The sequence below is a fragment of the Ailuropoda melanoleuca genome, chromosome 3 (genome assembly GCF_002007445.2).
Source record: "Ailuropoda melanoleuca isolate Jingjing chromosome 3, ASM200744v2, whole genome shotgun sequence".
Classification (NCBI taxonomy): Eukaryota; Metazoa; Chordata; class Mammalia; order Carnivora; family Ursidae; genus Ailuropoda; species Ailuropoda melanoleuca.
Window position 1 is genome coordinate 60,762,356 of NC_048220.1, and position 24,712 is coordinate 60,787,067.

The window sequence follows — 24,712 nt, forward strand, 5'->3', positions numbered from 1 at the left end:
CTGGCCAACCGTTTGGCAGGGGCCTTGTAGAAGAGACTAAAAATTAAAGCACTGTGTTTGTGGATTCTGATTTTTCTTCAACCAGAGATTCTAAAATCCTCAAGTTTAGATAATCCTCTGGCTCATTAAGATTCCAGTCAGTCACTTTAGCAGCTTAGGCAGAATATGTGCCACTGGCCTGTTTATGTGTCCCTGGTATATATGATGCCTTCCTGCTACACTGGGGCTGAGTTTGTTAAATTACAAATGAAATTCTTATTGGAGAATTTGGCCTAATTAATTTTAGGCCCAGTGTGGTCTAGTCCTGTTTCTTCCATGATACTTGATAGTGTTCACTGGGCTGCAAGCTGATTGCTTTTCCGTGATCTTATGGAGCTTAAGGTGATTTGTAATGATCAACCTATCTTCTGGCAAGATGTTCTGTCCTAAGTAGATGTGAAAATGCCAAATAAATGAAATTCTGTTTAGTGTACAAAAATTGTATCTTGACCAAAAAAATTGAGTCAAGGACTGAATAATAGAAACGTTCACAGTTTTATGCTTTTGAGTAGAATGGTTAATATTAATTCCTTTGAATTGATGTGGCTTTTTACAAAATCCAGGTTCCCTGAAGAAGTTTCTGACTGAACTTTCATTTATTTACTAATTATTTTCATACTATTTTTCCTTGTTTAGCATGTACTGAAAAAGCTTCTGGCTATAACAGAACTGCTTCAACAAAAACAAAACCAGTATACAAAAACTAACGATGTCAGGTAGCAGCCTTCGCCCAAGTGTTCTGCTTGGCTTCAGCATGCCCAACACGGTAATTCACATCAGTATAATGTCTCCTTTGCTCTTGCCAAAAAATAGCACACCTTTCCACATTCCAGTGATGTGTGAGCTATGCAAACAAAATCCAAGATTCTGCTGGTGAGTAAATGTGCCAGCAGCTTTGTAAGCTATCTGTGCAGGAAATTTGCACTTTTTCCACATACGGAATCAATCCTTACCAACTTCTGAGCCTTTGGTGTACCGATCACCTTTCACACAACAAAATGCGAAGACTATTTCTTGAACTTGGAAAATATATTTTCAATACATCCAATTGCCAAAGTTTTGCTCCGTCTTGGAAAAAGAACTATGAAATCAACTGACAAGAAAAAGCATTCTATTGACAACTGAGTATAACTGGATTGCTGACTGTTCTTACTGTAACTTCCTCCCGATTAGGAATACGACCGTTTGACTGTTCAATGACTGTTTGTATTTACAGTTTCCAGAGTCTGCCACTATAATTAGGAACAATCTTTCTTTGCTGTATACTTTTTTAAAATACTGTGCTTTCTCTTGAACTGTTGGAAAAAAAAAAATATAGAATGGATCTATTGCTCATCAGCTTTATTTTTTAAACATACCACTTATTTTGTTGTAATTGTCAAAGGCTGTATTTAGATCTCATGATGCTTTCGTTAAATGTTTACAACAGTAAATAGTTTGAATTCAATAAATATTGTTGGTCGTTGTACTGATCAATGCATGTTACCCATTCATCCATTCTATAGATTACCAATTTATTTTATGTGTCTAAAAATATCTGGAATGCTTTTGTTGAAAGTACTCATTTCCAAATTGATTTTTTACACAGCTATCCATCCATCTCCGAACTTCTGACTACTTGTTCTATCTGCTGCATAGTTTGACTGTATTATAGTTTTATTTGCTTCTGTATATGTATTTTTGTGAAGTATTCACAAGGGTTTAAGTTAAAATAAAACCAAGGGATATCTTGAATAATTGATTACTCCTGTCTAAATACAGCTATGCATTCAATTTCATTATTTTCTTCCTCCTTTTAGGGGCAGTTCAAATTTAGTACCAGAGCAAGGCCCAGGGAGAAGAAAGTAACAATTCCTTCCCTCCCGTAATTGTGCAGGAGAGAGAAGGCATACCGAAAAGTACACGGCAGAAAAGCATTTTCCATGGTAAAAGAAAAAATAATTTTCTAAAGGACTAGATCCCAAGAGCAACACTTTAGTTAACACTTTAAAATACAGGAAAAAAAACAAGGATTTATAAGACTGATGCATAGCAAAGTTTTAAGCTATTAGAGGCTGTTGCTTCTGTGGAGCAGGTGAACATTGATGTTCAACAGCCAAACACCCAGTCTACTCTCCTGTACCCCTTTTCCTTGGTGTCAGTTCAATTCCTGTTACTTTACTTTTTTCCCCTCACTCCTGCATTACAGCTGGACTACCATGGCAGTATCCCATTTGGGTTACAGGATAGAGTGGAAGGGATATGGACTAGCGACATCCCCAAAAACTCTTAAACACTATCCAAAGAGGTCCAAATTCTAGGGCGAGGCAACTTAGTCCTCCCCCCTCAGTCTTGTCTTCAGCCATACTGACCAGGCTGAAATTTCCTCTTCTACCTTTTATATTTTAATGCCATCTTTCTCTCTTAAGCTGAAATAGGAAAGGTGTCATTTACCTTGTACTCCTTCAGTAACTAGTTGGGTCAAAGAGGAAATAAAACCTCAAACTTTCTTAATGGTGCGGGGTAGCAGACTTTTCAGAAATAATAAATGTGGACCTTGCTCTGATACCAAAGTTTAGGGACTTAAAAGACAAGATAAATTATGAACACTCTGCAATGCTGTCTAGAGGCTAGCAGCACTGCTACTTAACTTGGACTGCACTGGAAGATTGTCAACTTTGGCTTCTTCCAGTCCATGTTTGTAAAATCACACTTCATCAATTTCATTCCAAATTCCACAATGAGAAGGAACTAAAACCAAAAACTTCAGACCTAAAATGTAAAGAAGTATTAGAATATGCATATAGTAAATACTGCCTTCACATACTGAGATTGGAATTAAAATGGTACCTACACTCTAATGGCACGTGCAGCCTGGGATGCACGGACACTGAGGACAGCTGTGTATCCACCAAATTCAGATTTACAGGGCTACTGAGTTTCTCAGAATTCCTGCAACCCAGTTTTCTAGAAAAAATTCAGCAGACATTCATGATTTGGTTCCAACTTAGAAACCGAATAAGATCACAGTTAAATACTTTAACAAATGCTATTAATATGCAACACTTACTGAACACTTAGTATATGCAAGCAATATTCCCATTAATCCTGGAAAAAGTAGGCATTATTTTTCCCATTTGCACCTTGGGAAATTAGCAGAGAGCTTCAGAACTTGACCGGAGTCATCAAGTGAACGAGACAGCCCAGATCATATCCACGTGTTTTTAGTACCATAGTCTGCAGGTACATCTTTATCAACTCATTTCAATTTGAATTAAATTTCTTGAACATATTTTATTTGATAAGTTCTTAATAACTGTACACCTATTTATTTATATGGATTCACCTGAATAATGTGTTAGTTTTGAAACTGAATATTCAATTTGTGACCATCTGCTGACCTACAGCAACTTAATCTTTTTATCTAGACCTCTATTCAAGACTGCGTGTTTCATTTCTTCTTTCTTTAGAACATACTTGGTAATGTTTTCGGGTAACTAATTGAGGACAACACATACGGATTATGATTACCTTAGGTAACCAGCTTTCAGTTTCACAGTTGAAGCACTTGCCAGTTGAAGTGCATTTTGTAGTTCGGTAGTTACATACAAGCAAGCTAAGTCTTATCACGATGACTTTGAGAAGGCATTTATAAAGGTTTCTAGAGGGCGAAAAACACTCCCTAGCATGGTTAAAGCTGATTACTCGGTTTTAAATTTTGTGACCTTTTTTGGTGCTTTTCTTAGAAAAATAGGTTTCTTTTGTTTAAAACAATATAGGCAAATAAATTACAGCTTTGACTACTGTATTAAGACTAAACCTGGTGCTATTCTGGCTCCTTCCACAGGTTTTCACATAAAGCTATACTGAAAGGAAAAAAAAAATTAAATAGAAAAGTTTAATATATTTGATGCCTTCACATTATTTCATTTTTCAGTAAAGTTAAATGCCAGGTGTGCTTCATCCTTCTGTTGATTAGTCAGCGCTGGAAAGTCAATTTCAGTTGGTTAGAGAGAATCTACCAGGTCGTCGTCAGTCCATTCTTCCTAAGAAGGAAAGAAAACGTAGTAAGAATAACATTATACTGATGCTTATCAGCACTGTTTGTTTACCTCCTTACCTTTCAGGAAAATCTCCTTTTACTCTGATTACAGGAAGGTAACAAACCAGGACAATTTGTAGTAGTTTCAGTCTCACAGTAATATGGGTTGGTCTCACGAGACTATACCAGTGTCAGGAGTAAAGGTTACAGTTGTGACCTTCTGCCTCTTATAATTTATATCTGACATGTAAGGTACAATTTTTTTGAAATGGGTAAGAGAAGACTCCTTAGAGAATCAAAAACAGAGGAGAAATTTAGCATGTTATATCTACTTCTGGTGCCTTCCATAACCATAGGAAGGATTCGTCGTCAATTAACTATCATACCCCCTACAGAACAGGTAAGAAAGAAGTGAGAAAAATCCCGTAATAACAAGACAATATACGTCAAGAAGGATGCAAAAAAACAAAAATGAAGGCTTCAAAGCCCACATCTCTCTAATACTTGCATTCTGGAAAAATAAAATCTTAACAGTATGGTCAAACTGGATTATACAATAAGAATAACTTAAAATTTACCTTTGAAGAACATACCTCTTCATGTTTGGGTTTCTTTGAGACATAATCATCATCTTCATAGCCTTTCCTCTTCTTCCTATAATTGAGCAGCCATCAATAAGTTATCTATAACTGGCAACAGAAACTATAAAATAAACTGACAAGGCTATATATATACATATATGTGTATATACGTAAAATACAAATATATTAAATATGAAATTATATATATCTACTGAAGAACAAAGGTACGGAACAAAGGTACGGTAGATGGAAAGAGATGAATTATGGAAAGGAAGACATAATCTTTACGTTCAGTGCAATTCTAACTAAAATCCTAATAAAATTTCTCATGGAACCTGTCAAGTATAACTGATATGCAAAAATAGCAAAAAGAATCTGAAAGGATAAAGTGTGGCGCCCCTGTCCCAGTTATCATCAAAACACTATAAAAGATGAAATAATTTAATGTGTGTATTACCAAGAATTAATTGGATCAGTGATCAATCAGAGCAGATAGGCAAAAAACAACGATGTATATATAGGAATTTAATCTACAATGACTATGTAACTGGGGAAAATTACAAATTTCTAAAAAATGAATAGATAACTTTATTTGAAAAAAATTAGTATTGTAAGATGTGTACCTCATGTCATTCACAAATAATTCTAAATGGTTTTAACAGCTGAACACAAAGCAAAATAAAGATTAACTTCAGGGTAAGAAAAGGTATTCAAACGTAAGAGCATAAAACAGAAAACAAATCTCCTCAATATCACATTAAGTTGAAAGAAACAGAAGAAAATTGCTGTAGAATATATAGGAAAAGACAAGTATATAAAATACATAAAGAACTCCAGATCAGGAAAGTAACACCAGAAAACTGCACAAGGGTTGTAAGCAGGCAATACAGAAGAAGAAATAAAAATGACTGTTACAGCAGAAACACCAATGCCTCGTAGTAATAGGAAAAATACAAATTAAAATACCAACATGATACTGTTTTCTCACCTAAGCTGGCAGAAGTTAAAGACTGATACTATAAAAGTTGTACAGTATGTATGAAAGCATTAATAAAGAGGAAAAAACTTATTTCATACACACATGCACAGAACAGATTGGCCAAGGTAAACCAACTAAATATTACCTCTGAAGTCACAACTGGATTTGGGTTTTAGTCAAAGGGAACTTTGGTTTACCTGTACTGACTTTAGTAATGACAATATAGTTAACTGTGCAATGAGAAAGATAAAGGAATTTTAAAAAGCAAGAAAACAAATATTTTGTCATAAAGTAGTGCCTGTCAGCGTGGTCCACGGACCAGCCATGAACCATTTTCAGTTTGCAGTAAGGTGAAACACAGAAACAGACTGTTTAGAAAATTTTATAGCAATTCCATCGATTAATTTTATGACTACTGAAAATCTAATAAAGTTTCAGCTTATATTTTATCTATTTCATTCTAGTAATTTGTTATTTATTGCATTTTATCCTGGATTTTTAAAAAAGTCCTTTTTAGTCTGAAAAGCCCCTCCCAAGTACTCACAGAGATGCAGAATTTGCCTGACACAGTACAAAAGCACATAGTTACTTGGAAATGGTACTCTGGCAGTTAGAGGTTTTGGATTATGGTCTGTTCAGTTACCTAGCTAGAAGGGTAGATTAACAGTTCAATGGTCTGATCCAGAGAGTGATAAATTTCTTTATATGCTCAAATAGTAAATATTCTACACTTATAGGCGATACAGTCTGTTTGTGTCACAACTACCAAACTCCTGGTGCAGTGTGAGAAGAGCCATAGACAGTATGCAAACTAATGGGTATGTCTCTGTTCCAGTACAAGTCTTTCTAAAAACAGGTAGTCGTTCACATCTGGCCTGTGGGCCAGAGTTTGCCAACCCTTGGTCTAAGCCCATTTCAAAATCAATGTGAAAAGAATATAACCAGTGTTGCAATACTCTGATTTATTCAAGTCAACATTTCTTTACTTCTCTGTAACCACTCTTTGATTTCTGTGAAATTCTGTCTCTTTCATTTGTGTACCACAAACCCACGAGTGAGATGTACCAATTTTAAATTCTAAGCTAAGCCATGCTTTGCAGTGATAGCTGGCATATAATAAAGTAGTCCCACATTTTGCATGTTTCATAAATCCTTGGATATTCACCTCCTGCGACTGTGTAAAGAATTGGATCTGAAGGCCATGGAACACTGTTCTGGTTTCTCAGACATGATGTAGTACAGTATATTCACCAGTTACAGAGATAAAAACGTGTCAGATGCATCTTAACTGTAAGATGGCAGTGCTAACTCCCACTAAATGTTAACAAATAAGGTAGAGCTTTTGAATCAGAATGTATTCCACAGAAAGGAGAAAACAATAGTTTCCCCATTCTTATTACCTGCCCAGACCCCCAACTTGTTTAAACTCCTAAAAGATGAGGTTTGAGTGGATCCTTCAATTTGCAAAGCATAAAGAACCCGAATTCTGTGATTTCCACATTCAGCCTACAAATGAGTAAGAGACCTTATAGACAGATGTTCCTTATGGCTGCCAAGAAAATATCTAACAGCACATTTTCCTACTTATTCTGTCTTCAATTTAAAGTTTATCCCCGAAATAGGCCAACTTTCCCTGCTCTAGCTAACAGAAGTAAATCTGAAACAGTATACTTGTTCTCTCAGACAAGATCTGTAAAGAACCCAAACACTAAAAGGGCAAAAGAGGTTCAGAGATACCCTAGAAAGACTCCAGAAGTCCCATGAGGAGTAACGGGACAGGGCCTGCAAGCCAAAGAACACATCAGTCATAGGAGGAGAACTGTATTATGAAAGCCAAACTGTTATCTCATGTATAAGCCTGTTAGAAATGTCCACTCAATTAAAAATACTGAATGGGTATTTTGTCCTAAAGTAGTGCCTGTCAGTGTGGTCAGGTGGTCAAGTGGGTCATTACCCAACTTAATGGGTAAGTCATTTTTCCCCACAAAAGCAAACATTTACCAATCAAGTCATCTGAGGACAAGCAACCCTCAATAACAATTATATCTATCCTCGAATAACACTCCCGTCCACTTACGTAATTACGTTAAGGGCAAGCTCAGCAGAGTGACATCTCTCCAACTTCTGTTTCAGAACAGCAACTTCTTCAGATCTGGGAGGCTCGTATTTTTTTACCAAGTTTCTCATACCTTTGTGGAGATAAAAAAAAGATTTATACTAGATAATAAAAAGTCCTGTTCCCATAGAGAGCTGAGTACTTTCCCATCTTATTATGGAAACAATAACAAAACTCTTGAAATGTGATTAGGATTGTAATGTTCTGCATTAAAATCCAATGCATACCATACTTCCAAGTAATCAAAGCTGTTTGCTGCTTAGCCCATATCCTAGACAGCGTAAAATGAAGCACGTTCTACAAATCTAGCCAGTATTTTTTCCAAATCCCACCGTGGTCACTTTTTCAGGTTTAAGGCTTTAAAAATCCATGATTTAATAGACATGCTTTGTTCTCTGCCAACTGTACTTACAACACTCTATGCTACAGATGGTGGCCTGAAGACTGTACTTCTCATTTACAAAGGAAACCATTATTAGATGACATGTAATAAAGGGAGGATGCTACTAAGAATGTGTCAGTGATCGTTCGCTTCAACAAAAAGCAGAACCTATACAATAAAGCATCACCAAGAAAACAAAAAGGTCCTCCTTAGGCTAAAAGTAAACTACTGTGTCAGTGACTTTACAATTGCAGAAATGCCCTCTACCCTAGTCTGTTCATGTTATTCAACTACAATAAACGAAAAAATAGAAATCTCAAGAACTTCTAGGGGAATGGAGAGAGATCCAGGACTTATTAGCCAGTTACATGTGCCAGATAGGTGGAGCTTGCTGGCTTGCAGACAAAGCAGTGTTTTCAACTGCATTAATCTGTGGCTTAGTGTCTTTGTTTCAAAAAATTACGAATAAGATACCTTAATATTGTTAAAGCTCTTGAGTGTTTTGTCCAGAGCTATCCTTACTTCTGTTAAAACAAGTGGAGTAAAACAAGGTTACTGAGAAGAAATGTCAAAAACTGTTCGCTGTACAATGAACACAGTGGGTTATCTTTAAGGCTTTTACCTACTAAATTCCATGGTCCTAACTAGTATCCCTGGCCAAATCACAATTAGCTTTGGAAGTGCACCCTCTAGTGGTGGAACTGAAGACCTACAATTTTATGATTCATTAATCACAAATCCATCACTCTCAATTGAAGGAAAAGCCCTCAAGATCATTTCAAGCAGAGAATCAAGAAATGGTATTTACACGCCCTGAAGCATCTTACCTTCTGAAACACAAAACATATAAAAAGTACCCTCATTTACTACCCTCATCCAAGATCATGATTTTTCATCTTTTTACTGGTTTACCCTATATTTCAACTACGTATTTAGTTAACAGGGACAAGTACCACAAAAGTTTGGGAGACAAACACAACTGACTTTTATTTTTATTTATTTTTTTTTTTCATTTGACAGAGATAGAGACAGCCAGCGAGAGAGGGAACACAAGCAGGGGGAGTGGGAGAGGAAGAAGCAGGCTCATAGCAGAGGAGCCTGATGTGGGGCTTGATCCCACAACGCCGGGATCACGCCCTGAGCCGAAGGCAGACGCTTAACCGCTGTGCCACCCAGGCGCCCCAACACAACTGACTTTTAATCCTAAAGCTTAGTAGCCATGAGCCTTCAGTGACACACGGGCAAGAATGAAGAAAGGAGAGGGGTCGGTCGGTAATCTTAACCATTAAGACAGGGTTTCTCAACACTGGCACTGGGGACACTTTGGGCTGGGAAATTCTTTGTTGTGGGGGGCTATATTTGTTTTCTGAGTCAGCTATTAAAAATTACTCTAAACTCAGTAAGGCTTGAAACAACAGAAATGGATTCTCCTCTCACAGTTCTGAAGCCCCGGAGTCTGAAATCAGTTTCACTGGGCCAATATCAAAATGTCAGCAGAGCCCCATTCACTCTGGAGGCTCTAGGGGAAAATCCATTCCTTCCCCGTTGCAGCTTCTGGCGCCTGCCAGCATCCCTTGGCTTGTGGCCATATCACTCTAATTTTTAAGGTGTGCATCTTCAAATCTTTCTCTGTGCTCTGTCTTCACATTGCCTTCTCTGTGTCAAACCTCCCTCTGCCTTTCTGTAACAAAGACTCCTGTGATGCATTTATGTCCTACCTGATATCCAGGATAAAGTCCCCATCTCAAGATCTTCAACTTAAACATATCTGCAAAGACTTTCTAAGGTAACATTCACCGTTTCTGGGGATTAGGACATGGGTATCTTCGGGGAGCCATTTTTTAGCCTATCAAGGGGCTACACTGAATTATAAGATGTTTAGCAGCACTCTTAGTCTACCAACTAGATGCCAGTAGTAGCCAATCCCCCCGCCCCCACCCAAATTCTGACAGCCAAAAGTGTCCCAGATAGTGCAAAAATCACACCTGGTGGAGAACCACGGCTTTTGTAGTGTCAACATAACTAGCAAATCACGTGCATTAATTAAAGCTGATTACAACACAGAACTCCAAATTTAAGTATTATCTTTAATTTGGTTCCCTTTAGATCTTTTCCTGTGCCTGTCATATATCCGGGTACGCTTCAAAAGGACTCTGTTTTAAAACTTAACCCTTTCTGAATCTTCTGTTTTCTTTCCTAGTAAGTTCTCTATGTGTACAAACTACTTCCTTTCATGAACGCCCTATACTTGTTCTCCACCAACAAATATATCCTTCACGCCCCCATGATACATTAATTCAATGAAAGTAAATTTAAACAACAATCTATATGATATCTCAGGTTAAATATCAAGATGATATTTAGAAAGTAGCTTTGTAATCGAAGAACACTGTATAAAGTGTCTTGTTTTACTTACTTTTCATTATATCTAGTAACTGCGACAAGCAAGTTCTGTTCTCTTTCAGCATCAGACTTTCTGACAAATAACTGGTAAAGAAAGGAAAAAAGTTTTAATCTACTGAACACATACAGCTTCTTGAGAAACATGACATCATAAATTAGTTTCCCCACGTTCATTTCATTAAGGGCAATTTTAAAATTAATTTACTTTAAAAGTATTAAATAACAATACTTTGAACTCCACAAAACTATATAATCTATAAGTATTATAGTCTTAAGGATTTAATACAACTTCGTTTAAAAGGTATTTAATGTTCGGGGCGCCTGGGTGGCACAGCGGTTAAGCGTCTGCCTTCGGCTCAGGGCGTGATCCCGGCGTTATGGGATCGAGCCCCACATCAGGCTCCTCTGCTATGAGCCTGCTTCTTCCTCTCCCACTCCCCTGCTTATGTTCCCTCTCTTGCTGGCTGTCTCTATCTCTGTTGAATAAATAAATAAAATCTTAAAAAAAAAAAAAAAAAGATGTTTAATGTTCAAATTAATCTGCCTAAATTTTGAAATATATAAGCTTTCAGAGGGAAAGAAAATGGTTATGAATATAACATTTAAAGTACTAATTATTACTACTGTTAAGTGTTTAATATATAAACTCTATGAATCTAACTCCTTTTACAATCTGAGTCATAGGCACAGACAAGTCATGATCTTGTAACTTGCCCAAAGTCACAAAGCTAGGAAGTAGCAGAACTGGAACATGATACTAGCAAGGATTCTCTCTCCCCTTAATATCGACTTAACTATAGGTGCTCTTCTTGGGACTAATAGGTATTCAAACCATTCAGAATATCCTCATGCTTTGCAAATCTGTTACATCTTATTTGCATAGAGTCCAAATCAAAAGTGTTAATACTTTTCCATAAATGAATATAAAGCCTAATTATCTGTTTTTCTCAGAACCAATGATAGCAACATGAAAATAATTTCTGTATTTACATATTCACCTACTCTGAACTTGAACTACCATTGATAAAGGCCCAAGTGAACAGATTGTGAGGGCATAAGTAATCCTTCAAACACGAGTGCAAAAAAAGTATTAATTTCTCTGAAAACTGGCAAAATGAATACATGGTGAAATACAGTTACAACAACAATTTTTTAAGAAATTTTGTTGCTATCTTTTACACTATCCAGACTATTTAAGTGCTATTATGTAAGTTTTGATAACTAAGTCTGATGTTACTTCATCATCTATGATGGGAATTAATATTAGATATGAAAATCAACAACTCCCTTAGTAATTAATACATTTCTGGTTATCAGTATTTCAAAATAACTAGCAGTCTTTTCGTTTCCTTTTTCTTCCTAAAACCCCTTACACTTTTGACATCTTCTCTTTTTATTCTTTCTTTTCCACTTCTTAAACATAAGAGTGATACATTTGATTCGAAGAGTTAGCTGACCAGACTCTTTACACCTCTACGAACCTTCAGGTTAGCAACTCAATCTCAATCTGGTTTAGAATTTTAATATTTTTATTAAAAAAAATCCATAAGCAAGCAGGAATACTTAAGAAGTCAAAGAGATGAAAAATAAATCTCGAAATCCAGTAAAAAAGAGGACAACTCAGAACTAACAAAAGAATATCCTATGAGTATTAATCTAAAGTATCATCCAGAATATAACAGCACAAGGACTTTCCCTTTCTGAAACCAGCAATAAATGTAAAGGCAATTCCAATGTATCCCCAAAGTTTGCAAAGTAAATCAGAAGTTAAAAATGATTTACAAATACTTCCTCAAAGGAAAAAAAATGCCCAACTCTTCATACTCCCTGGGAAATTTAAAAGTGTACTTAATTTGCAATGAGCCCAAGTTACCCCAATTTCAGTTTCGGCTACCTGAAATTGTAACTATACTTCCAAGATGATGTAAACTTCATCCCTCTCTATCTACATAAGGGCAATCTCACCACTGGAGAATCTGCATATATGCTGCATCAGATATGATGCTTCAAGAGATTAATCAAATATTTGGCTATCTGAATTGTGGAAAAGAGGCTTTCTTCTCTTAGAGAATGGAAGCTTCACACCTAAACTCCATAGATAGCAACCATCTGCTGGCTATCTTTCCTAACTGGAACAAGGATTGATAGCTTTGTTCATTCTAACAGTACAGTGCATCGTACAGAGAAGGCACCTGATAAAGTTTTGGTTAGTTAAATAAATGGACGTATATATCACTTTGGGATTAAATGTATGTATTTATGTACATTTGGTGAGCTGTGTTTGTGGAAAAAAGGCATAACATAAATTAAACATTAGACCACAATCCCTTATCTTGGATTTGTTTTGAAATATTTGGAAAGGGAACCTAGGGAAAGTACCGTGAAATGTACAACAATCCAGTAATGTCTGGGGAAGCAGCCCGTTACCAGTTACATTCATACTTCTGTAAGGAAACATACAAACACTCCCATTAAGCTGAATACAGACTACATCACATCTGCTCGTTTTCTACCACCATTATCAATAGATTTTGAAATTATGGATAAGGGTATTACAAACACGGAGAACAGTTAAAGTTCAGAAAATTTTCTCATCTTTCTCAGATTTTTCTAGGAATAAGATCAGGCAGAACTTCAAAGGTCAAAGAGAAATTACGATAAAAACTTACGAAATCTAATTTGCTACTACTAGCCTGTGCTTCAGTTACAAATCAGTATGAAAACAATGTTCAATTAATCTGTGCACAAGCTATTGCAAAGAATCAAGTAAACTTAATTCAGGTAAAGGGCTTAACGCAAAGCCTGGTTCTCACTGGGCATTTATGCATCAGCTACAGGTGTCAACAGCTCGAGTGCAATTCATTTGGACATTCCCTAAAGCATTATTCATTCAACAGATCTTTACTGAATTCCACATGCCACACATGCTCCACAGCAGGAGAAGAATGATAAAGCAAGCAGATGTATTTGCTGTGTGCATGGTGCTTACCAGTTCACAAAAGTACGTTCATTCTCTGCAGACAGCTCCATCAGTCTTTCAAGGATCACCTGATTTACTTCTACTTAGTCATAAAATGGATCCTCTCAGCTCAAAGACACTCAGTTTTTAAAGATTTCTTTAAAAGGTGACGGGATGCCTGGGTGGCTCAGGCACTTAAGTGTCTGACTTCGGCTCAGGTCATGATCTCAGGGTCCTAGATCGAGCCCCGCATCAGCTCCCTGCTCAGCTGGCAAAGGCAGTCTGCTTCTCCCTCTCCCTCTGCCCCTTTCTCCTTACTCGTGGGCTCTCACTCTGTCTCTTTCTCAAATAAATAAAATCTTAAAAAAAAATAAATAAATAAAAGGTCATTTCATTTTTTTCTCTCAGTCACTGACCCTCACCAACCCTCCCAACCACAGTACGTATAAAGGACTACAGTCACAAAGTGAATCTCGCTTAAAAACTCAGTCTCCAGGAAGGGATAAACTGAGTCTGATCGAAGTTAAAACACAGATTAATACCTTTCCATAGTAATTCCTGCTCGAGATGCACTAGATAAAATGGCAGTCAGGGCAATTTGGGAAGGTGTGTATAAAAGGTAAGCATCTGTCAATGCAATTCTATTAAGAAAGTCATCAGCTGTTTTCCTCAACATCTCTGGATTCTCCATCATGGGATAGCGAGTCTAGAAAGAAAGTGCAAATGTTATCACTTCTGCGAGTTAATACAGTAATAATAGTTCAAAAATATTTATATTAATAAGAAAATGCTTAACACAGGATTCTTTTATCTATAAAAGTAACACCCCAAGGGTGCCTGGGTGTCTCCATTGGTTCAACAGCCTACTATTGATTTCGGCTCAGGTCAGGATCTCAGGGTTGTGGGATGGAGCCGTGCATGGAGTCCCTCACTGGGTTCCCCGCTCAGCGGGGAGTCTGCTTGAGACTTTTTTCCCTCGCCCTTTCTCTCCCCCCACCCTCCCTGCTTATGCACACACTCCCTCAAATAAATAAATCTTAAAGAAAAAAAAAGGTAACACCCCACCTTAATCTTTCCATGTAAGATTGTTTTGTATTCAGCATCGGAATGTATCAAAAGTATAATCATTAAATGCTGCATGTTTTATGAATCTGCTTTTCCTCAGTGACTTGTTCAAACTTTTTTTTAATCACAACCCATACTAAGAAATATATGCTTTAAGATAATTTATCTTAAGTTCCCAGTATAATACTTGGCACTATTCTGATTTATGTTAATCCCTCTCTTTGACCTTTTCCACCTGAGTTGTAAGGGGAAGAGAGGTTTGAAGTTGACCTAAGAAACACATACTCCAAGGTAAAGTGCAGCTTTGATTCAGCTGGAGGCCATTTAGGAATCAAAGCACCACCTCATCTAGATTTGAAATTCCTGCTACTTAAAGTTTACTTCCGGGAAGACGTAAATGGAAATGGATCTTGGTTTGATTACAGAATTATTTTTAGAATATGCCCAAGAAATATGGATGAGTCCATATTCCCTGAAAACTCTTCTTATACTGAACTCTAAATCCTAAGCCCTCAGATCTACTTCAGATATCCACACTCAAGTCCCAAGGCACTAAGAAATCTCGTCTATGCTCTTACAAAATACCCTAAGTTAATTGTACAGTCACACCCATGTCTTATTATCCTGAAATGCCTGACCTCTAATATGACAAATTCAGACATTCCACTCTGACCACGGTACTCCTTTCCCCCAGTACATTTGCTCAATTACTTCACAGCTATTCCCTGACTTCCTCCTCAGAACCTTTGGTCCCTTATCCCCTTATCCCTCTACTTGCCCCTACTCACCAATGTCTGCTGATTCTCATTTCCCTCCAGAATTCCCTGCCCCGATATGCTGCCAACATATTTCAGACAAAACTTTAACAATGGCTGAATTCAAGCAATCTTCTGCTTTGTAACTATATCCACATTTCTGGGTGCTGCAACAGAGCACAATACCACCAAGAGCTCTGGTCCTACTATAAATTCAAGTACACTGACCTCAGGAGGGCTCTTCAACACTGCCTAGCTATGATAATATTCCATAGAAAATTTGTTCTCCCATTTTTCAGTGACTGTGTTCAACATTTTCCATCTGCCTCAATGTCTCTGGTAATTTTCAGAAACTCCATCACTCTCTGTAAATGATCTCTGCCTTTAACAAAGAAAGACACTCCATTTCCCGTCAGCACCAATCCCCAGACGTAATACTGTCCTCAACCCATGCTTTCCCCTTTCCCTCTGTTCAAAGAGCTATTATTCTCTCAAGGCCAATTCTTCTATTTTGCTTTGAATCCCATGCCAGTCCCTTCACCTCACTCCAAAGAGAAACCTGAGCTACTTATTCTTCACTTCTTCCTTTAAGCTCTCCCTACTAGCTCTCCACATCAGTTTCTTCCACAAAGCAAAACACAAAAACCACCTCTCTCATCTATTCCTAGGAGTTCCCCCATCTTCTCAATCAATCACCTTTTTCCACTTCAAAATCCAGCTGTTGAATCCAGGTTATAAATAACTTGTTTTCTCAACTTCTGTGTATTCCCCAACTGGCTCCAATCCGCTTTCTTCCTCCACACTCAATGGAGACTAAGTTCACAAAAATCACAAATGACTCTTCTGGCACTAAATCCAGCAAACATTATCCTTTTGCTTTTACTTTGCCTGAATTCTGAACAGGATTAGAGCATGACCTGTGCTCATCTTCTGAAAGTATTCCACTTCTCTTCACTTCTCCACAAAGTCCTATCTCTCTGGATATTCTTCAGACTTCTCAATGGCTTCTTATATCTCTAACTAGCCTTTATTTATTTACTGAAAATAATTTATTTTTTTAGAGTGAGCGAGCATGAGAGCAGGGGCAGGGCAGAGGTGGAGGGAGAGGGAGAGAATCTCGAGCAGACTCCATGCTCGCAAAGTGACGTGTGGTTCAATCTCACGACCCTGAGATCATGACCTGAGCCAAAACCAAGAGGCAGATGCTTAACCGACTGAGCCACCAGGCGCCCTTCTCTACCCCTCAAACGATCCTTTCGGCCAATCCACTTTAAATTTTCCAGGAGCAACAACACCCAAATCTGTACCTATAGCTTCGCCATCTTCTCCCACCTCCAGACACACCTTATGTCTCACAGAAACTGGAAATTCATTACGTCCCAAACCAGATTCATCAACCACCACTCCTCCATCATCAACAAATCTGTCTTATGCCAGTGTTTCCTGTGTCAGGAAGTGAACCACCATTTCCTATATGCCTAGGCCGGAAACCGGGGGGATTCCTCCTCTGTTCTCAATCTCTATATGAAATCAATCCTCGAGCTCTAATGATTCTGACTGGTATCTCGTAAGTCTAGGAAGTTCTCTCTGTACTCAGCCACTGTAAGTCAAACTAACCACCATCTTCTCCCTGGACTTTTTTTTTTAAAATTTATTAATTAATTTATTTATTAGAGAGAGCGAGCAAGAGATTGATCACGGAGGGAGAGGGAGAAGAAGACTTGCCACTGAGCAGGAAGCCTAATGTGGGACTCGATCCCAGGACCTGGAGATCATGACCTGAGCCAAAGGCAGAAGCTTAACCGACTGAGCCACCCAGGCGCCCCTTGCCTGGATTACTCTTAACAGCATCTCACTGGTATCCTTTCATCCACTCTAATCCATTCTCCACATTATGCTGACACATACATATGTGCAATAAACAGCTGACGCAGACTGATGCAAGAGCTTGCCAACAGGATTTTTTTTTTTAAACTGCAAACCTAACTATGCCACTGCCCAGACTTAAGCCTTATGCTGGTTTCCCATTGCTCTGTTCAAAATCCTTAATATCACCTCCACAGTCTGGACTCTACCTACCACCCAGGCGCCCCTCCCCCTCTATTTCTAAGCTCTATTTAGGTTCTTTAGTGCACTGTGGTTTCTTGAATCTGGACCTTGAACTAAGGAAGACTCTCTGGGATGTTCTTCAACTACCTAATTCCTACTCTTGCTCCGAATTTCACTCTAAATGACCCTTTCTCACAACTGTCTTCCCTTCCTCTCAATCTGCCATCCCATTCTGAAGTATCCAGTATCTTTCCTTCTGGAACAATGTAGCACACTGGATATATGATTACCTTTCCCATTAGACTGTAAGACCTATGAGAGTTGAGGCTGTTCTTGTCTCAATCCTCAAGCACAATGGTTTGGCATATGGTACGTACCCAAATTTTGCCACTCAACCGAGACGAATGAACGAGTTTTTGACTTCCATTTTGACTTCACTCACACTACCCAAGTCCCCTTTCAGGGCCCAAACAAAACAACTTAAGTTGCTTTTGTCAATGCTTATTTCCTTATATATTTGATGCCCACATATTGATTCAAGTTCACAATGCACTAAAAATAGAAATCACTTAGCCACTGCCTAGTTAAAAACAAGAATTTATGTGGTTCTTTGAATCAGATCCATGACAGTCTACTTCAGAGTTAGAAGAGTTGACTTAAATCTTCGGAAGCACTACTCTAAACTGATAATACTCCTCATTACAGTTTTTGGATAAGTATTTGCAGATCTACTAAATGAGAAGCTCTGGAACTGTAGCCCAACAATCCGAGTTAACAAATCTTCTAGGTGGCACTGAGGTTTGAGAACTATAGCACTAGAGGTCCAAGCTAAATTCACGTTTTAGATGAGCTCACGTTGTAACAATTAGGATGATTACAAGTTATAATAAAATTTTCATTTTTCTGGTTAAAGAACTATAGCAAAGGTGTACATTCTACTATTTTATTTTTTATATCAACAAGATTACCTTTAAATCAATGAGAAAGCCCTCAAACGGTCTATAAGGATTGTGGACAATAAGGTGGAAATTAAGTTGCTGTATAAGAAGCAGTTCATATTCCAAAATCTGTTCAAGTGCCTTTTCTTGTCCAAGAGGACTCTCCCGCAGATTTCCAACGAACTGCGGACTAGACACATTGAATTCATCTACTTTGCAGGCCAAAAATGCACAAGTGAGCCTAGAAGAAAAAAGTAAAGGTTGGGAATGGGATCTGTACATACTTTAAGAAATACCTGAATATTTTATTGCTAAAAGTAAGTTCTAAAAATGCCTAACAAGTGACTATGCTAGACATTGCAGGAAATTTATTTAAAAAAAAAAAAAAGAGAGAGAGAGAGAGAAAGAGTTTTCTGTTCAAACTTTTTATCCATTAGAAGACTATATAATTAGGATGAACTGTATAATCTTGCCACAGCATTCAACCAATATTGACTTAATGGCAGTTTCATATAGTTCAACATAAATATCTGGAAAAATAACTGAAGATTAAGAGTACTTTGAATCATGAAATGTAGATGGAAGAACACAACAGTATACACAGATGTACCTGGGAAGAAAGCACGGGAAGCAGGGGGAAGAAAGGTAGGTTGAAGGAACACTGCGGAAGGCCATCAGTGAAGTCTCTGAAGGTATTTTAATAGAGATTATTACCTCAGTAATCTATGAAACTCTCATAGCTACTACCATGAATTTCAGAGTGAGAATCTAGTAATAAAATTACCACAAAAATCAAGATTGGAGGTAACAAGGGTCTGACCTAGACAGGCAGAAAAGAAAGCGAAAAAGAGAGAAACAGGGACAATGTGATTGAAAGCAACTTCTTTGATGAGTCTCATACTGGCTTCATCTTTATTTTTAATGGACTTTTGTTCAACTGAAATGAATCTGCAGCTACAAGACTTGTAAACTGACAGATACGGAAGGAGAGGAAGTACCACAAATGGTTCTTGAGCAACAAAGACAAGAAAGGTGCCACTAACAGACATTAGGGAAGATAGTCTGAGAAAAACAGAATTTGAATATGAACAAGTTGAAGTTCAGATGCCATCCGTATTACAGGGAGGGAATATTACAGATATTTAAGGAGTATAAAGACAGTATAAATTTGTAACAGAATGCAACTCTAATTACTCTATTAGGAACTCATTTTTTCCACACAAATAAAGGTTTTCTTAAATGAAAATCAATAAATTAGAATTATACTCACATTATTATCCGGGGGTGATATTCCATTACTGAGTTATTAAGATAAAAACGCTTGAAATACATACAAGCTGTACCCTAAGATTAAAAATAATACATTATCAGAATCTATTCACACATACGTGTTAAATTTTGTTAAAAAAATTTTTTAGGGGCGCTTGGGTGGCTCAGCCGTTAAGCGTCTGCCTTCAGCTCAGGTCATAATCCCAGGGTCCTGGGATCAAGCCCCGCATCGGGCTCCCTGCTCGGCAGGAAGCCTGCTTCTCCCTCTCACACTCCCCTTGCTTGTGTTCCCTCTCTCGCTGTCTGTCAAATAAATAAACAAAATCTTAAAAAAAAAATTTTTTTTAAACTTACTTATGCAAAGGTTTCTTTGAAAAAGTTAAACATACAAAATACCAAAACTTAATTCTTTAATCAAATAAATTGTGATGAATTACTATGGAAATGTCACAGCCAAAAGACCTTTTGTTGTCCTTCCTCACCCACCCTGGTTACCCTTCCTATGGTCACTGACTTAATTTTAAAAAGTTTGTGTGTGTTTATTTTAGACCTGAGCAACAAACGTCAACGAGAGTAGAAAAAATCAAGGAGAAACATACAAATATTCACAGCTTAACCAGTCAATCTTGTGAAAACGTTGACAGAATTAACACAGTTGGGGCAATAAACCTTCTTTCTAAATCCACTTTGGATCTGTGTGATAGAACCATGCTCATGTTGCCAAGCTAAACAGTAGAAACAGCACCTACTATTTACTGACTGTATCCCACAGGCCAGACTCTGTGCCAAGCACCAAGCCATCATCTTTTTTTAATCCTTACAACAGCTTGGTGAAGTATTGCTATTTCCACTTTACAGAGAAGGAAACTATCAGTAAGGTTAACTGTCTTATTTGGGGTCACACATGTAATAAGGAACAGGGATGGATTCAACTAAGACCTGCCTGTACTTTTAACCACCATGTCATTTGGCTAGAGCCAACGAAACAGACGTTTATCTATTTTAGGATATAAAGAAGTTTCCTTTTAAATATTTTAAAAGTTTAGGTTTGACAATTTATGTGAAATAAAACAAAAAACTCCAATCAGTTATAAATAAGCACGTTACGCAAAGAAATTTCGCTACTTCAGTTTTTTCAACTTTAAAAATGGAGATTATTCCCTAGGTAGTTATTCTCTATTGAGTCATAAGTTTTTCACTCTGTATAACTATATTTATGTTTTTTTTTTTTTAAAGATTTTATTTATAAATTTATTTGACAGAGAGAGACACAGCTCAAGCAGGGGGGAGCGGCAAGCAGAGGGAGAGGGAGAAGCAGGCTCCCTGCAGAGCAGAGACCTGGGATCATGACCAGAGCCCAAGGCAGACACTTAACCAACTGAGCCACCCAGGCGCCCCACTCTGTAGAACCCTGAAACTTAAGATAGTCTTTCACTTAAGACAGACTTTCATATTTGATCTTCACAGCAAACCTGTGAGATAATTAAGAAAAAATGTTTTATGCTCCTCCTCTTTTATCTTTCAGCTTTTCAACCGCAGCTTATGTGCAACAAACAAGAATATATACTAAAGGAACTACTTCAAGGACAGTGCATGCAAATCCCGTTAGCCACAAAATTCTAACTACCTGTTTGTGCTCACCAGTGCCACACCACAGTAAACACACCCACACAAATGAAGTCCTCAGAACCACGCATCTCAAACAACCACAAGACAATTTTTTACCCAAAGGTAAATCTCCAGCTTCTCCTAATCAAGGTTTAAGAACAACTTATGGCATGAGTTTTAGCTGGTGCATTTGATTACGAATGATGAATGAATGACTTATTTCAAACATGTTTGTCAGATTGAAAAGGCACTAGTTTAAGTTCTACTCCCAGTTCTATTGCTCATTATTTGAGAACTCAGACAGAAAGTAATCTTTTCTTTATAAAATGAGGATGTCATGACCTGTCTAGCAGATCTCAAAACTCTTTTGACAATGAAACGAGAATGAAAATACTTTGCAAGAAACGATACAGGAATTCCTAAGTTAAGGAATTTATCAAAAAATACATAAACTGACAAAAGCTTGAATATATTAGTCTGCCTAATGTGGGCAGAGAACTGAGTTACACGTTTAGAAGAGTTGTGATTTCAGAAGTCAGGTAAAGGACATTATACTTTATCACTATCATAACTTACCACGACAGACCTTGGCATTGCTGGCTTAAACACTGAACAGAATTCTAATAATCTCTTCTCATAGTATTTGCAAAGTATCATTTCTTCATGAGGCTCAAGAAAGACTGGATCATTTGGAAGAACCTTTAATCAAAAGTTACAACAAAAGTTCAATGAAATGAAAAATCTTAAAATACTTTTCTCTGTCCAGATGAAGTTTGGCTTGTATCTCCAACGAAAGGGAAATATACTCATATGTCATTTTTCTCTTTATAGAGCTAATTATTACACAAAACAGTTTTAGTGAAATATTTGATAAACTCAAACTATACCATCATTTCACAATTCCTCGGAATGTCAGGGGGACATTTGCTTTATTAGGGCAAAAAGAATCATGACAGAGGGTGTGCATATGCTCACAAGTTTGATGTCAATTATAAATCAAATAGAAGACAGATACTGTCTGGTCGGAAAGCTTTCAACATCTCATTCTCAGTCATTAAGTCACACAGGTTGAGGTAAAAAAAAACAAAACACGTGTCTCCACGATGATTATGGCCCTTAAAACATTCCCTCCTATTTGTCTTTATAAACTCTCTACAGAATACACTAGATGGTAAATAATACAACAATTTTACAACAAGTATCTGCTAGGCAGTGTTACTGGATCAGTTAGGACTACCAAAAAAAGGTATGCTGAAGTCCTAACCCCCAGTACCTCAGAACGTAACCTTATCTGGAAACAGAATCTCTACAAATGTAATTAGTTCCGACGAGGTCATACTGGAGTACAGTGGGTTCCTAATCCAATGACTGGTATCCGTATAACGAGAGCGCTATGTAAAGACAGAGGTAGAAGCAAAGAACACCCAGGGTTACCAGAAGCCGAAAGAGGAAAAGAGCCTCCCTTAAAAACTACAGCTTTATCCCAGACTTCAGGCCTCCAGAACTGTGAAACAGTAAATTTCCGTTGTTCTAAACCACCCAGATTGTGTGAATTTTTTTTATGCTAGCCCAAGGAAACTAATATTAATACAAACTGATTTTATAGAGACAGCATGGCATTATGATTTAGAACAGAAATGGGTTCAAAATCCTGGCTCTGCCACTTACCAACAATGTAGTCCTGAAAAGTTATTCAACACTCTATACCTCAGTTTCCTCAGCTGTAAAGCAAGGATAATAACAGCATCTACCTCATGGGAGAGTTGTGAGAATTAAATGAGCTAACACTAATTGCTTAGAATAGTGCCTGGTACACAGCACAGTACGTACTACTTTGTGTAGCCCAAAAATCTGGCGGCATGAAACAGACGTGAGTTAAATGTAAAAGGTAAAGTGGCTCAGTACCACTAGGTCTGAAACATGGAATACTTGCCAGAGGGAAGCTTGTACCAGAATGGGTGGCAGCACTTGTGAAAGAAAAGTAAACCGGTGGGAGCTTTAACAGAAAGGACCTGGCCTGCAGGACCAAAGTCTAAACCATCTTCAGTCAATTGGTTTGTACTGACCGTCCCTGTTTCCCTACCTCCACCCTGCCCTCTCCAATCCATTCACCACCAGGTTTCCTGAGATCTCTTTCTAAAACAGAATCTGAAAGGTTAATTTCCCATTTAAAACCTTTCAGAAGTTCCCCATCTCATCGTCGTAAGCTCAAACCCCTTAGTACCGCTTACAAGTTCCTGGCCTATACCTTCTCCAGCCTTTCAAGCACCTGTATTGAGCTTCTGCCACAGGATCCGGAGCCTTCCACGCAGCCGCCCTGCAACTCCGACCTCCCACTTCGCACCTGTGGCTCTGTCGGCCGGGAACATCCTTTCCCCATCTTCCCTCCGTGAACTAATGGGAAAAACCTTCGCCTACTTATCCTCTCGACTAACAAAAAGCTCTGGTCCCGCACTACGACAGCATCCTACAGTCTTTTCTTCGCCGTGTTACTGATTGCTCCTCTGCCATTCGACTACGTTAACGGCGTTGTCGGTCTCTGTACCCACTATCCCTGGCAAAGTACTCGCCTGCTTATTAAATAAAACGCCCCGCCCTCCGCAGAGGCACGGGCAGCGGAGACGAATGTGTGCGGAAGCCCCAGGGAAGGCAGAACAGGGAAGGGGGGTGGGCAGTAGCTGCTCAAGAGTTTAGAGGCCGGGGCAGGGGATCGGCCGCCAGACTCCTCACCTTCCCGTTGGCCACCGCTTTGCACTTGAATTTGCGGTTGGCGTCTGCCCGCAGTCGTGCCAACTGCTCCTCACTGGCGAAAGTCCAGTGCCGCTTCTGGCTACTGTTGTGGTACATCGCGAAATTCCAAAGCAGGCCCCGAGAGTCTGGAGAAGAAGACCCCAAACGCCACAACACCGTGGGGGAAAAAAAGGACCGAAGGCACAAACGCTAGCCCGCGGAAACCGAGGGCGTCCGTTCAGCCGGCGCGGGCGCGTCGACGTTAAGATCATGTGATATTTCCGTCCGCAGTGGCGTTTCCGGAGCGGACTAAGAGGAGAACATCCCGGGGGTCCGTCACGCTGGCGCCCGACACGCAAGTGGGCGGAGCCTACGGACACGCTCCTCCTTTTTGTAAGGCTAGGCCCTAGCTCCGCCCCTTCCCGACAAAATTTAAAGGAGAAGCGACAGGCAGGGATGTCCGCAAGGGACGGAAGGTGAGGTTGTGGGGAGGCTGACATGAACAATTTACATGGAGTAGGCAGAAGTGGACAAAGGACCTGGGAAGTTGTCAACTTTTAAGTAGGGTGTTCAGAGTACCCCTCACTGAAAAGGTGACATTTGAGCGAAGGCTTGAAAGAGTTGAGGGAGTAAGCCTATCAGTCACGTGGGGGGTGATTTGGGGGAGCAGATAGAACAGTCAAGGTCCTAAGGCAGAAGCATTCTTGGGACTTTTAAAGAAGAATGTGCTTGGAACATTACAAAAAATGGCCTCAGAGAACACGGAACATGGTCGAAAAGCCAGAAGCAATGCATATATATTGTTCTTTACTGTTCTA

At 38.6% G+C, this 24,712-nt stretch overlaps 2 protein-coding genes across 4 annotated transcripts in view; one reads left to right on the forward strand and one right to left on the reverse strand.

Moving 5' to 3' along the window:
• RASA1 (RAS p21 protein activator 1) overlaps positions 1-1,512 on the forward strand; it is a 121,917-nt gene extending 120,405 nt beyond the window's left edge. Inside the window, exon 25 of the mRNA XM_002913620.4 lies at positions 676-1,512. Coding sequence (XP_002913666.2) covers positions 676-759 — 84 coding nt within the window. The 3' untranslated portion in view covers positions 760-1,512. The remainder of the gene's footprint in view (positions 1-675) is intronic.
• Positions 1,362-24,249, reverse strand: CCNH (cyclin H). 3 transcript variants are annotated; one of them, XR_004624127.1, is made up of 10 exons: positions 23,895-24,249; positions 21,741-21,863; positions 19,558-19,631; positions 18,318-18,528; positions 14,023-14,186; positions 10,535-10,605; positions 7,698-7,809; positions 4,639-4,714; positions 2,873-4,064; positions 1,362-2,790 (listed from the first exon to the last, which is right to left on the reverse strand). XR_004624127.1 is itself a non-coding variant. In XM_011232844.3 (9 exons), the coding sequence occupies exons 1-9, from the start codon at positions 24,009-24,011 to the stop codon at positions 4,026-4,028; spliced, it is 987 nt and encodes a 328-aa protein (XP_011231146.1). In that variant the 5' UTR covers positions 24,012-24,249; the 3' UTR covers positions 1,362-4,025. The 3 variants fall into 3 exon arrangements, 2 of the variants coding, with proteins under 2 accessions (XP_011231146.1, XP_002913665.1); XM_011232844.3 differs by having other exon boundaries at positions 1,362-4,064; XM_002913619.4 differs by having other exon boundaries at positions 1,362-4,064; positions 4,654-4,714; positions 23,895-24,248.
• Positions 24,250-24,712: the final 463 nt, after the last annotated feature.